General features: G+C 42.5%; 2 protein-coding genes across 2 annotated transcripts; one reads left to right on the top strand and one right to left on the bottom strand.

Annotated features, from left to right (window-relative positions):
• Nucleotides 1-196: 196 nt before the first annotated feature.
• Nucleotides 197-7,640, bottom strand: nelfa (negative elongation factor complex member A). Its single transcript, XM_080901064.1, has 11 exons — nt 7,079-7,640; nt 4,021-4,192; nt 3,221-3,382; nt 2,946-3,035; nt 2,734-2,861; nt 2,543-2,612; nt 2,364-2,452; nt 2,160-2,268; nt 1,732-2,060; nt 1,544-1,643; nt 197-859 (listed from the first exon to the last, which is right to left on the bottom strand). Exons 1-11 carry the CDS (start codon nt 7,286-7,288, stop codon nt 675-677), a joined length of 1,644 nt encoding a protein of 547 aa, XP_080757190.1. The 5' UTR covers nt 7,289-7,640; the 3' UTR covers nt 197-674.
• A 1,607-nt stretch (nt 7,641-9,247) lies between these two features.
• On the top strand, nt 9,248-14,449 carry nicol1 (NELL2 interacting cell ontogeny regulator 1). Its single transcript, XM_080901210.1, has 4 exons — nt 9,248-9,380; nt 9,585-9,728; nt 10,619-10,707; nt 13,532-14,449. Exons 2-4 carry the CDS (start codon nt 9,617-9,619, stop codon nt 13,601-13,603), a joined length of 273 nt encoding a protein of 90 aa, XP_080757336.1. The 5' UTR covers nt 9,248-9,380; nt 9,585-9,616; the 3' UTR covers nt 13,604-14,449.
• The last annotated feature ends 438 nt before the right edge of the window (nt 14,450-14,887 follow it).

Below are 14,887 nucleotides of genomic sequence, written 5' to 3'. Positions count from 1 at the left end.
GAGATATCTTAATAAGCATGTGTTTAAAGGTGTAATATAAGTTAAACACATAATAAACCCCCACTGGTCAAAGTGAGTAAGAAAGAGACACCTGCTGGAGTCTGTCATTTTATTTTCTTCCCTTCTTTTGGAATAAAAGGATGAAAAATTATTAAACATCTACCAGAAGGCTCCAAAACAGGTGGACAGCATTAAGAACTAGTTATTTTTCTTTATTTCATCTCATCTTTACAATGACCGTCTTCGTTAATTTCTGTGTCATCACAAAACATGGTTTGGTTCTGAAATGTAGAAGAATAAGCTGCAAACGTCACATTTGCACAGAAAAATACAGACGGCTCGTCGTCTTTCTAAACACGTGACATGCTTGTACCTCAGTACAAATGTTCAAAGGTGCCTGCCGTGAGAATAACTCGTATCTCTCTCCTGTCAACAGCATCATTCAGAAATCGGAAGTGACATAAAAACAATAAAAGGGTAAGGGAAACAACCCCCCAAAAAAACAAGTCTTCAAAGAGTCCCACATTTTGGAGGTGCAGCAAAAGGGAGAACCTTTCTCTCCTTGACAATCTTTCACCCTCCCCGTGCTCGATTTGGCCCAAATGTGTATGCAAATACTTTGTAACTGTGCGTAAACACGTCTGAAGTGGGGATTCCTGAGCGAGCGCATCGCCTCAGGAGGTGTTGGTGATGGGTTTGTATTTCTTGAGGCGGGTCCACTGTCCTGTGGAGTAGTTCATTTCGAAGACTGTGTCTACCAGCATGGTGGTGCTGCCAGTGCCGTCGGCTTTGGGCAAAACCTCTGTGTGCTCGCTCAGCTTGATCTGGATGATGTCCCCCTGCTCCGGGCATGGGTTCTCTGCAGGGAATGGATGGGGGGTAGGGAAGGGTGGAGTTAGAGTGGTAGGCTGGTTAAGTTTTTGCCTTGTCAGATGTGCATAAATGCTGAGAAATTATGAGGGACATCTACTGTAGTTAAAACTGCATTTAAACTGAAACATATTCTGTAAAATCCTGCAGCAAATGTGGGGAAACTCTGAATGACTACAGGGAATTCAGATTTACACAGGCCTTGAGACCAGTCAGTGACCTTATTGACCTTCATTTGTTGGGAAAAATGTTGCTGGCAGGTGCTGGGTGAATTCAATGCAAACTGGAAATTGAGACTGTTCAAACACATTCATAGTAGAAGATGTGCCTCACTGCTACAACAGGTTTAACTTTTATTTAAAAAGGTGCACAATCTCCAAGTTTTACTGCACTTTGAGAGTTTGCAGACAAGTTTCCATCTTCCATCCAAACATGCATCTGCAGCAATCTGCTAGTGACCAAAGTCACATTGTGTTAAAGCTAATTTGCAAAAAAGGGGAAAAAAAAGGGTGAAGTGAATGAAAACGGGTCTGACAGGAAATAAAACTGGTAAAATGGTAAACTAGATAAATAATCTGTACTTTTGGATACAGGCTCTGTGAGGAAGTAATATGCATTTATGAAAAAGCTGTTGTTTTTTATATTTGCATCAAGCAGCTAAAAACTCTCATACCTCTGGATCCAGCCATGAAGCCCAGGATGAGGGCCTTCTCCGGCCTCGTGACCTTGTTGGCGGTCTTGAACATCTCCTGGGCGGCGTACATCTGGTCTCTCTGACGGTCGGAAACAGTGGGGACAGATAATTTAGCTGACGTTTTAATATCCTCTGACTTTGAAAGTCTTGAAATGGTGTTTATTTACCGTAAGTGAGAGGTTCTTTTTGGGCTGTGGCTGTGGTGGCGTAGGGGCTGCTGTCGGGGTGGGGGTCTGAGGTGTGCTGGGAGGCTGAGTGGGGGTCTCTGGCTGGCTGGCTGTCGCAGCTGCTGGTGGTCCATTGCTGGCGGGGGTGGATACCGGTGTGCTGGGGGATGTGGGAGTTGCAGGGTTTGCTGTGGTTCCCGCGTTGTACATAGGCGGTCTCTGCTTGTACTGGCCCGGTAAGGTGGCGTTGGCACCTGTGGTCGCTGTCGCCGACTCCTCTGGCTGACGGGCCGCCTGCAGCGTGTCCCGTCCCGAACCACCAGCATTGGCTTTGGAGGAGGAGGACATGAAGGAAACGCATGAGCAGGGAATTTTACTTTATATGTTTGAGTGAGAAAGCGCTGAGCCCTGGGAGGTAGGCGGCTAACCTGGCTGTGCCTCGGAGCTGGGAATGTAAGACGAGGAGGGAACCATGCTGGGTGTGGCTGGTAGGTAGCTGGTTGACGGCAGAGGATTCTCGTTCAGCGACCCCAGTTTCTGAGAAACAACACAAAGGAGTGAACCTACGATGGCAGAGAGGCAAACGGGGGCTGGTGTGACAGAGAACAGTAGATATACGTTGGGTTAAATACCTGTGCGGAGACGAGGCCAGCAGCGTAGTCGGGTGTGGTGTTTTCCACCACAGCTTCTTCTTTGGCTGCTTTCTCTCCAGCCTCGGTTTCTATATCATAAAAAGAAGCACAGGTTAAGCACTGACAGTGTCACACTTTATTGCTCAAGAAAATCTAACTAAGGCTGTAAATTTACTTACCCAAAGTCTTTCGCCTCCTCTTAGCTTCTCTTCCAGCTCCAACCATATCCAGCTCTGAAATATCTAACAGCTGAACAATAGGAGAAAAAAAACCCTCTGTCACTCCAATCCTGCAGGAGCTCAATGAAAGCGAAGAACAAGGATGAAAGAATGAAAGCCGTAAGAAAAACGATACACTGGGTACGACTTACCTTGACCCCCCGCTCCTTACGCAGGGGCGTCCGTGCGGGAGCAATAGGTGTGCGGTTACTGGGAGGGCTGAACATACTGGGGGTGGTGGGGCTGCGGAATGGGGCTTTGGGAATCCCCTTGAGAGGAGCTGTAATGCAAACGTGGATGCAGTGAAATAATTTAAATCTTTTTTTAGTAGGACTTTTTTTTTTTTTTTTTTTTTTTTACTTACTTGTGGTGTCAATCTTTTTGACCAATCCTCTCCCTTTGGCATGAAAAGGCACTCCGGCTGTCTTCTTCAGCTGCTGGGCTGTCTCTGTAGCTATAAAACAAATTGGTTTAAAATGTGTTAAGTTGGACAATCAATTTTTGAAGAACACCAGACACTCACAATCTGGCAGGCACAGTAAAACGAACACAAATGCACATCTTTTACCCCACCCCACGGTCTCTCCCCCCCATAGCTGTGGGACGTGGTGTGTATTGGCCATTATTAAATGAACTTACATTTCTGCAGCAGCTCTGCTCTCAGGGTTGCACTCTTGGGCTTCCTCTTCAGCTGGAAATGTTTGACGGGAGGTGTGAGGGGTCCCACCAGAGTAGTCAATGCACTTTTATTCAGGTACTGGCACTCCAGAGGAAGCATGGCCGACGCCTCGCACTCGCTCACTGAGGAGGAAGAGAAAGGTGGGGATGTTAACTGCAGCACTGACCACTGTGCTCCTCTGTCTGTGGCTGGTCAGCAATATAAAACACGACTCTGCTCACTGAGCTGACGAGTGTTTTTCATTAACAGATACTTTATCCCTTTGTTACTGCTGAAAAAAATTGAATTCAACATATAAGACAGCTCGCATAAGTTAAATAGAGCTCAAGTAGTAAAAACTTAAAATTAATATAAAATTAAGGAACTAAATTTAAATGAAATAGAAGTAAATATTTAAGTAAAATATCAAAACATGACAATTTAAATAAAAGCGTGGAGTTATGTTTCTGCAATCAACACTAATCTAAATACAGCGACAGGAAAAAACAGCAGAAGTGCTTCCACTTTAAACCTTTTGAGTCTTGCTTGTGGTCATCTTGCCTTCCAGTTTACAGATAAAACAACATGAGGGGAAACCACTGTACTACATGAGATCCGTCTACACCAGAAACCACCTGGGTAGTTTTCATGGCTCAGAATGGCTCCGCAAGTCATCTGAATATAGTTAAAGCAAAGACACTGTAGCTATGCATTTGCATTTATTTAAATGTGTAAGACATCAGCGCTCACCTGGAAATGATGCAAATGAATATAAAACTACCTTTCTCCCTGAGCTCTCCGAGAATATCCTGCACATTTGGATTCTGCTCCTCCAAGTCCAGATTCAGAGAGCCGGTCTCTGGGAAGGACTTGAGGATGTCTGCAACCATCAGCACCCAGGGCTCTGAGTCCACCGTAGCCAGCTGGATTATCTCCGACAGGGCCTCCTTCATCTGGCAAGAAAGGTGGTGTTAGTGAAACCTACAGACACTGTAGTTACTTTAGCATTAGTTCCACAGGTTAACAGCACACAACCGAGTCTGTGAATCTATTTTTGGTCTGCACTCATGGTTCAGAAAACACCGGTTGCTTACATGAAGAAACAACTTGCATCATATCCTCCCGGACAGCTTGAATATGAGTGTGTGTAATCACTTTAACTTTTCAGACACACACTTTTCCTTTAAAAAAAGCTCACACCTGACACACACCACCCCGACACTTTACAAATTGTAAGATAAATAATCACTCCTGTACAGACAAAAAAGTCCAGATTAATCAAACCCTCAGAGTGTGACTGAAATAATATAAAAGTATTCTGAATACTAGTTATTATCCCCGAGTATTTTCCATTTTTCCATCTTTTAAATTCACACCTCCTCCATCTCTGGAAAATCCAGCATGAATAAACATTCACATAACTGCGATTTCAAGACTTTAACAACTGGATACAAAGAAACCTGATTTTGTGCAGTGATGTTTATCAAAGGGAAGCCATCCAACATGCAACACGAGGAGGACGCCAGCTTCAACCAACCATTAAATGCAGTCATGTTAATATCCACGTGACAGAGTTAAGGCTATAGAGTCTGTCCACCTCCCTGCACTTATAGGTTCAGTGTTGCCAAAATCAACCCTGTTCCAAAATACTTTGCAAATGATATATGTCACTGACTTTCCTCCATAGTCGATGCAAATGACAGTCAGTATTATTCAAGTCATCACACATTAGAGCAACCTCACAATGATAACTATGTTTTTGCAAAAGTAAACTCAAAATGCACCGTTCCAAATGATTATGCAGGTTCAAAATCTTTTATTGGTTGTAAAGAACTGAAAATTGGTCATTTGCTCAATATGCAGCATTACTGAAATCAAAAGCCGTTTCAATCAAAAACATCTTAACAAACCAAGTTACATGTTAACATGGGATCCCTTCTTTCATAGAACCTTCGCAGTTCTTGCATCCATTGAACTTGAGTTCATAGATCTTTTCCTTGAGTATGCTCTAAGGTTCTCAATAGGGTTGAGGTCAGGGGGGCATGAGGACCACGCCATGAGTTTCTCCCCTTTTATGGCCATAGCAGACAATGCCACAGAGATATTGTTTGCAGCATGAGCTATATTGTCATGTACCCTAGCCTTAACATCCTCTTCTGTCACACCAACCCTTTGCATCACCAGACACCCCACGATGCAATATCATAATTTTTTATCATTTTTCAATATGGTGAATATTGCGTCAAAATATATTGTGATTTAGCAATTTTTCCTCAAATTTAAACTTTCATTATCAGTTGTATCCCACAAATAGCTGGCAGCCAGTAGCATTGCGCTCATTGACGAAGAGTCATTCAGACTGATGGCAGCATGTTGGCAATCTGTCTGTGTTTATAAGCTAGACAGCACTTATTTGCAAGCCTTGATCAGTGTCTCTAAGAGTGACTGGAGTCAGTCCAAGCACGATTGTGACTGTCTGCAGAAAGGTGGCCTCCTATCAGGGGACTTGTGCAATTTCCTTGTGATCAAAAGTGGTCATAAGTGCAAGATCCTCAAGCTGTGAGCAACCACAAGTTATAATCTGTTGCATGCAATCACCAGGCAGACATCAATTCTTTTTAAGCTATAAGGAGGTAGCTCTACTACTTTTACTCCTGTGACTGAGCCATTAGCTTGCTCTCAAACAGTTGAACCAATTTAATGCAAGTTTGCTCAGCTAACGTTATCTCAGGATGGTGGTTAAAAAGAGCTGAAGGCATTTAACTACAAAATATTAATATTTGGTGGCCCTGTGTCTATGAAGCATCGCCTTTTCTCCCTCCACACCTACTACATGTCCTCCTTCACTACATCCATGAATCTCTTCTGAGGCGTTTTCTTTTTCCTCCTGTCTGGCAGCTCCATTTTCAACATCCTTTCTCCAATAGATCCACTCTCCCTCCTCTGCACATGTCCAAACCATCTCAGCCTTGAACTCAATTGATTTCTTTTCATTTCTATCTAAATATTAACATTTTCAGCTCGGTCTTGTCTGTTTTTGTCAGAGCCACTGTTCCAAAACATTCATCATAGCAAGACTCGCTACCATCTAGTAAACCTTCCCTTTCACACTTGCTGCTCTCCTTCAAAACCACTTAATTAAAATAAATATTTGCATTAAAACAGCCAAGAGCTTCCGTGGTTTGCATACGGGAAATTACTCCTGAGCTTAGCCGCCAATTTCACTTAAACAACACACTTGAATGCTTGTTTTAAGAAACCCCATTAATAATTAGCTTAATAATTTTGCATTTGTTATTGAACAGTCTGGCTATATAAGCCACACAAATGACGGCTGTGTATCGTTTCCTGCGGGGGGAACAGGTGATCAGTGGGTCCGGGAGCTAGTACCGCCCTCCAGCCTAACGCCAGCTCTCAGCCGCCCATCCCACCACAATGTCCGTGCGAGCACCGCTAGGCTAGCGTTGCTCGCTGTAGCCGGTAAACAACCGCTGGAAAGACAAATGTGCGCAGGGGTAAAGTCAGCTCGGGAGCATCCTGTCGTTAGAGGGTAAAAGTGTTTCGTGCATTGAAGCCGGGGTTTAAAAAAAGAAAAAATGGGGAGCATGTCGAGGAAATAACGAGTTTGCCGCTTCTTCAGTTAGCCTTCGGATAAATATGGTAGCATAATGTTAGCTGGAAAGGTTTATTAATATTGTTAGGCTTTTAAATATGCCACTAAACCGTCACAGGGACCTCAGTGCTTTTTAAAATCTAGCGCAATTATCGGCTCGTTTCTCAGCCGTGTATCCGAGGTAACAACTTATCGTACCTTCCAGGCTAACACCGAGCTAACCCACCTCGTCAACGGTCCTCCGCGGAAGGTGCAGCATCCCGAGCAGGAGTTTCAGCTTCACCGGCGGCGACAAGCTCGAAAAACATAGCCGTATGTTGTCGATAACCGACACGGTGAGGAGCGAAGCGATGCTCGGAGGCGTCCAGAGCTCGTCCGTGGATCCTAGTTTGTTGTGAAGCCACAGGCCGGTGTCGCTGTCCTTCATCGACGCCATCTTGGAAAAAGAAGTGTTTTGAGTTCGGGCATTTTAACAGGCTACCTAAGAAAACAGCAGTCAGGACCCCGCCCATAACCCGGGGTGGGGGGGCAATTGTGAACGCAGAGCCGTGAGGAGACCGGGTGAAATCCACCTTTAAGTGTGGAACTGTACACAGTGTGTGGTTAATAAAGTTTTAAGAAGGAAGGTGTAAACAAGGGCAGATGCGGGAAGTCTTTGTTACCTCATGTAATACAGTGCTACACATCTGCCGAGCAGAGAAACATCTGTATTGTCATAGTAACAGGTTATTTCAACCCTGCCCTGTCACAGTTTACTACACTACTGGCAGCCACACTTCTCACTGGTCCCCGATATTTGCTATGCTGCTTTTACTGCATTTAAGCAGCCTGTTATGTTAAACCACAGCACATCCAACCCATTTAATCGATGTCATATGTTTGCTGTGCTAAACTTTCCCACCTCTAGGATGAATAAAGTATATTATTATTATGTCCTCTTATCTTAAAATGTGTTTTCTTCGGGCTGCGACCTTTAGGAGTCGCCACAGCAGTTCACCTGCCACCGTATCCCTGACATCTTCCCGTCACACCAGCCCTCCCTCACTACATCCATGAATCTTCTCTGGGGCTTTCCTCTTCAACATCCTTTGTCTAATATATCCACTATCCCTCCTCTGCACATGTATAAACCATCTCAACCTTGTTTCTCTAAAGATCCAAAGTGCTGAACCTGAGCCATCCCTTTGATGGATTCATTTCATCATGAGTCCATCTTTTTGTCAGTGCCACTGTTCATACATCGCAGCAGGTCTCACAACCGTCTTGTAAACTTTCTCATTCACTCTTGCTGCTATCCTGACACTTGTCTCCACCCAATTCACCACGCCTGCATTCTCTTCTTCACCCCTCTCGTGCACTTGTCTTTTGCTTTAGGTGGTTGACTCCAAGTATTTAAACTCATCCACCTTCAATATCTGTAAATGTTCACCTCTCCACACACACATGTATTGTGCCTTGCTTTTACTTGATTTCATTCCTCTTCTCTCCTGTGCGTACTTCCACCTGCTCCACACTCTCTCCATGGATCACAGTGTTATCTGCAAACATCATAGTCCACAGAGACTCCAGCCTGAACTCATCTGTCAGCCCAGTTGTCACCACTGCAAACAAGAAGGGGCTCAGAGTCCATCCCTCATGTAATCCCACTCCCACCTTGAACTCATCCGTCACTCCTACTGCACACCCACCACTCTGTTATTATTCATGTCTCGCACCACCCTCACATACTTCTCTGCTATTCCTGGCATCCTTATATACACTTTCTCTAGATCCACAAAGACATCTTAAATGAGCTTGCTTCACTAATTTGTGCTGTTTACAAGTATATAGTCAATTATTATTTGCTCTTACTTATTACATGGGATATTAATTGGATATGTATCTATATCTTTACACTGAATAGTCGCCTCATTTAATGCCAGACTATAAACATGTAAATGTCAAAAACATGAAGATTCAGTGTGCTGCAGTAACAGACTAACTGTTTCAGTTTAGTGCTTTTGTTCAACGTGGCTGTAAATCGCGCACCCTATTTTAAAAAGAAAATCATAAAAATGTAGTTGTATTTGATTTATATTAATGTAAAAATAGGTCAATGGAAATACACAATTTTAAATATTGGAATTATAGCTGAAACTGTGCATGTATGTATATACTGCACTCAATTTACAGAATAAAATGCAGTATTGATCTCTAAAATGTAGGTAATCAAATGAGGTATCTTTAATAATAATAACTATACTGCTTTTTACATTGAGTTTTTAAGTAAATATTGCTCTCTCGAGCTCTCTGTCTGTTATCCTGTTAATGAATGCATGACCTACCCATCAATAAACTCTACGGGTAAACTGCCCATCAAGGCTTTTATTTTTTTAAGTGCTGTCACCGGAAGTCTCGTTTTCGAGGCCCCTGGAGAAAATTTCAGCCAACCAACACGCATGCGCACTAATTTAATCTCCATACAACAGTACTCGGTGGGCATCTTGCGCTCATCTGGCGATCTGCAAACCATCATCGGCCGATTGACGGTAGGTTACCGTGCAGGTGGTCAGATAAGCGGTAATTACTCTGTGCGGGCTGAGCTTTTAAACACATACAAACATTTACTGGTTGGAAACTGGAGCATTATCTGAACAAAGCCCATCATTTTCCCCCTCATTTGATTGGCTGACGGCCGTGTAGGACATTTTCTGCCCTTTAATTTATACATTTTGCCTAATTGTACTCTCCAGATCAGAGGTGAGTAAGTGATCGCACCGTCGCCATGGCTTCCAGCGGGTATGTGCAGGCAGTGGTGCTGCTGCTGGCGCTGCAGCTCGTCTGTGTCGGGGCAGCTGATGCGGATCATGAGACGGGGACTGTCATCCCTGCCGAAAGTAGGTGGATTTAAAAATTAGATTAATTTTTCCCTCCGCCTGTTGAGTACAAGTTTTGAGATGTTTTAGACGAGTATGTGTCCGCCACGGTGATCTTTCCACAGTCTAATGACTGCAGGTCTCACAGGGGTGCTGTTGAGGGAATTGTAGGTCATCTTAATTAATGTACGCTTGGATCATGAAACTGGGCCTCCACTGCTGCTTAAAGGCACACATACCGAGCAGGTTAGAAGGAAAATATACATAAGTGTGACTTCATGGATGCTCAGGTAGAAAAGCTTGATTATGTTGTTTGTAAATTAAAAGCTAGATGAGAAAAAAAATCTAGATGAACACTTCCACAAAGCTAAATTCTCTATATTTGTTTAAAATATTTGTTTCTTCAAATAAATGATCAATTCAAAGATGACAAAGCACAGCAGTCAGTCGCTTTCTGCTACAGACTAATCTCATTAATAAGATTTATGGTTCCTTTTTGTAAATGATGACTCTGGGTCAGGTCACTGATTCTCTACTTCTACTCAATACACTTTATAGTTTACGTCTGCAGCCACAAGAACACACCAAATCAGCATTAAATTGGAGTCTAATTTGATGCTTTCCAGTCATGCACACATACAAAAAAAATCCAGGCTCAAAATGTGAAAAACCATGAGTGTGTGTTCTGTTGTGTTAATGAAAAAGTGAAAAAAGCAAGATTCACAGTCATTTAGAGGTCATTGAATTGCATTCACATTATCATTATCAGTGATACATTCACCTCATAAATCACGGCATGCTACTCCCACCTACATCATTTGCATTTAGAAGTATCGGTGATACTGGCTCTGTACTAACTTGGTATCTCACGCCGCTGCCTTTGTTTCTGAACTCATTTCTGCTGTTTCCAGGTCGCCCGTGTGTGGACTGTCATGCCTTTGAGTTTATGCAGAGGGCGCTGCAAGATCTAAAGAAGACCGCTTTCAACCTAGATGCCAGGGTAAGTCCTCTCTAATTTCCTTTTCATTCTAGAGACTACTGCAGAGATTCATGCACCAGCTGATGTATTTCATAAAATAACTGATCTTCATGAGCCTTTGTGGTGGGGTGGCAACTGCTTCTATCAGTTCCCATATTGTTATATAGTAAATGTGACATTATGTGGTACGTTTTAGTATATGTTAATGTCTACATCTGCATTTTAGCGCAAGGTTAGTCCTTTTTCATTTATTTCCTGGTTTTTAGATATGAAAATTGTGGAGCGCAGCTTTTAGAGATTGCTGTGCTTCATTTTCCAAATGACCTCAGACACCCACACACTCCCATCACTGTGCCAAAGAGCAGTCATAATACCTGTGCCTATAAATTCCTGTGCTGCAAAGAATAGGGATTTTTTTTTTTGTCGCTATAGTTTGGATTGTTGTGAAATATTTTTGGAATTTGTACATTTTACACTTTAACTCCAAGCACACCGAGCTTACGTGTGAACTGTAGTACTGATTTCAATTCAGGGCACACATACCTGCTTTTGGATCAGCTGATATGACTTTTATTCTCTGTTTATATAATTTAATTGTGTGGACCCAAGAAATGAAGGTTAATGCGACTGAAAACAATCGCTGCACCCCTCGATTACTCTGACAGACAAGGAGATAAGTTAGATCCAGCCACTGTGACCCAAACAGCATGGCCAGTTGCCAGGAAGGGGGAGGGGGGGGGGTAAATGGATTGGTCCAAATGGAAATGAAGGGAAAGGTCTAGGAGGAGAGTCTAAAGCTGAGTGGAAGGAGGAGGAAGGTAGAGGCTGGAGACAGAGAGGAGGTGTAAGATGTGCAGAACTGTGCTCAACCTAGTGAACAGTCTACGATCAGGCAGCGTGCTGGAGCTGGTACGATTTATTTATGGCAGGAAGTGCTGAGCGGCAGCTGGTGACCCGACATCCCACGCACCTCACTCCACTCCTGTAGTCAAACACAGGCGCACAGAGAGGCTGGAGGAAACGGAGCGAGAGAAAGTGGCATGACACTTTACACTGTGCACAAGTTGCTGTAGGAGAACATATCCTAATATGACTAATATTAATATGACTGTGGATTAAGCAGCATCCATTATGATGTTTTCAGCTGTGTTCTTAGAACTAGAGTAGCTCTGTATCTGATTGGCTGCCCATCGCAAACAAAACGTTTAAACAGCAGGTGGGCGGGGCTGCTCTGTGCCTGAGAGGACCACATCAGGAGTAATCCCTTTTTGATTTCATACAGAGCCAAGACTAAAAATGTTGACGAAGATGAAAGTTTAGGGCAGCCTGAAACATGAACTGTTAGCTCACAGGGATCATCTGTCTACACGTTGACACATTATTCCTGACCATGAAACATCAAAAGTATAACGACGGGCAAGTTCAACAGTATTTCTTAGTTTTTTCTACATGATAAAGAAATGCTGCTGTAGTAATGAAAGAAGTGTGTCAGCATGATTTAAACTGTAAGATATAAATGTAAGATTAAAGAAAAATGTTCGGTTACTAATGTAACCCCAGTTCTCTGAAAACCGAGTGAGATACCTCACAGAGTGAGGTTTGAAAGAAAACAGAAAGTTTCTGTTACTTCACTGAAAATAGCATGTTGTTTTTTATTGTAGACACATTGTAGAAAACAGAAATGTGTAGAGTTTATTGCAATTTGTTTTTTTTTTTAATATTTATATTACTTAATTACTTTGGTGTAGTATCAGGAGAAGCTGCAAAACCTATTAAAATATAATTTAAAATTCCAAAATGTATGCTCTCCTCCTCGGATTGGAGTCCATGCCGGGCTGATTATGTTTGACACTCGTGGAGTCTTCTGTGTACCATGATGAGATTGAACAACTTCATCAAAATGGTGTGAAACTAATCGTCTGATTCCAAGCATCACTAAATCAGAGAAAATAGTTATTGATCATGAACCAGTGCTCATCAGAATCCACTCAATAACTGTCAGCTGTCCTCATATAAATATTTAGCTGTTGGCAGATACACATCAATAATCTGTGTGCAAGCCTGCAGCAGTGATTCAGAGCTTGCTGATGCTAGAGAGCGTCCTTATTAAATATGGAATTGCAATGGTTTGGCAACTTAACAGCAGGCTTGGATAAAACAGCCATGAAGGTCATGGGAATACGAGTACGGGCCTTACAGAGCCCGTGTGAGCATGCTGTTACAGAACAAGCAACAAAGCACACTGCACATCTTTCCTCTCAAGGCAAACCTCTGCCATCAGGAAGAAGACTCAGGAGGGCCAAAGTGCAAAACAAACTGCCTGAAGCTATTGTTCCTTCCAGCCTCCAATAAGCTACTGAACTGCAGAGTTACAGACTAGCAGAATAAAAAACGATGTGCAAGACATGGACAGTAAGCACTTTGTAAACCTTAGAAATTCTTTGTAATTCGGTTAAACCTCTTTATTCAGTTTTCTTTTATGTTGATGTTTATGTTTTATTTGCAGTCGTGATGTTGTGGCTTATATTTGTTTAAATCTGCGAGGTTTGAAAAAGCTGTCATGTAATAAAAATCCCGTGGCAGCATCTATGGTTAAAACTTAAACTGTAAAATTATAATTGTATCAAAATATCACAGGGAAATACAAACCCTAATCGAAGTAATCTGGGATACTGTGCAATTATTCACAATAGAACATAGAAACATATCAAATGCTTTAAATGAAACGTTTTAATATTTGATTTTTTTAGAACATTTTGCAGCTGATGAAGACAACAGGTCAGAAACCTGATATTTAATGTAGTAAAATGTTGTGGTTTTTTTGTTTGTTTGTTTCCTGCTGCAGACAGAGACGCTGGTGCTGAGGACGGAGAGGAGGGCTCTGTGTGACTGTATGCCCACCAGCTCGCTGCGCTGAGCTCCTGAGGACACGTCCCGCTCTAACAGCACCTCGACACACTTCAAAAACAACTCTGTCCAGAACCTCTGCTCATGTACAGCAGCTCTCATCTTTGCATATTCACACAATAGGCACTTTATTTTGTTTTCTCTCATGTCACTGTTCAGTGAAGCTCTGATTTAAAGTCACGAGGCATGCTTTCGTTCTGCCTTATCTGGGATGACTTTTATACCGCTGACATGGTGTATCAGACACCTGTGAACTTAGATTGTTTTCACTGACAGCCGCTCTCATGTGTCTCCTATAAAGCGTAAACATTTTTGGACTTTTTCGACTGTATAATGTGGATAGGATGTGGTACGTATCTGTAAACTTGTTGAATGTCTTGTACGAGGTTAAGGTTTACACACATTGAACTGTAGCATCACACAGAGTTCATTCAACGGCTCAACATTAGATTTCGGTTAGTTAAATTATTATTAGGAATCTGACAGTAATTGACTGATTCAAAGGAATTGTTTGGGAGGTTTACAAATGAAACGTTTGTAAAGAAATGAATTTTTACCTCTTTGCAAAAGGGGACTCGTAGGTCTTGATTTAGCACAGCACTGTAGCATGAATTTTCAGCACTTTTATTTAACCTGTTGTTAATATCGATTGTATGTATAGATTATGTACATGTAGACGGGTATGTGGAACGGAGGAGTCATAAGCAGGGGAGGGAGGGGTGAACAGACCTGCAGCAGGGAACATGGAAGTAGAAATAGTAACTGTCTTACTGTTGCTTGTTAATAAACAGCGTATTTATGTCACAATGAGCCCCATTCACTGTCTTATTGTTGCACCTTTAAATAAAAACAATGAATGACCTTTACTGCTTGTATTCTAATGAATTACAGTCCATTCAGTTATTTTCATTGCTTCTTGGTCATGCAGCTCACCAGTCAGGCATTAACAGTATGACTGCTGACAGCTAATAACATTCATCATCTCGTCATCATAGCACCCATTGGTGACATTTTTTCCTCAAAGTTGAGGTGTTAGGAGGGAACATGTGCAAGTGTAAGAATTTGACCAAACTGTGATGCAGCTCTTCTGGGGTGTTTGGACAATGTTCTGCTGGGAAACCTTGGGTCCTGTTTCTTTGACATATACCACCTTTTGTTGTCCCCTTTGCTTAACATTGGCCATCCAAAGAGAGAGATGGTGTGAAAATCAACCAACACAGTGGTTGTAGAGAACCACCTCTGTGTTCTCCATCAAATGGCCCAATGGGGAGCTAGAATGCTGTTTGGTTGGAAT

The sequence above is a fragment of the Rhamphochromis sp. 'chilingali' genome (assembly GCF_963969265.1).
Source record: "Rhamphochromis sp. 'chilingali' genome assembly, chromosome: 1".
Classification (NCBI taxonomy): Eukaryota; Metazoa; Chordata; class Actinopteri; order Cichliformes; family Cichlidae; genus Rhamphochromis; species Rhamphochromis sp. 'chilingali'.
The sequence above is the reverse complement of the archived record's forward strand: the minus strand, read 5'-3'. Positions and strand labels throughout refer to the sequence as shown.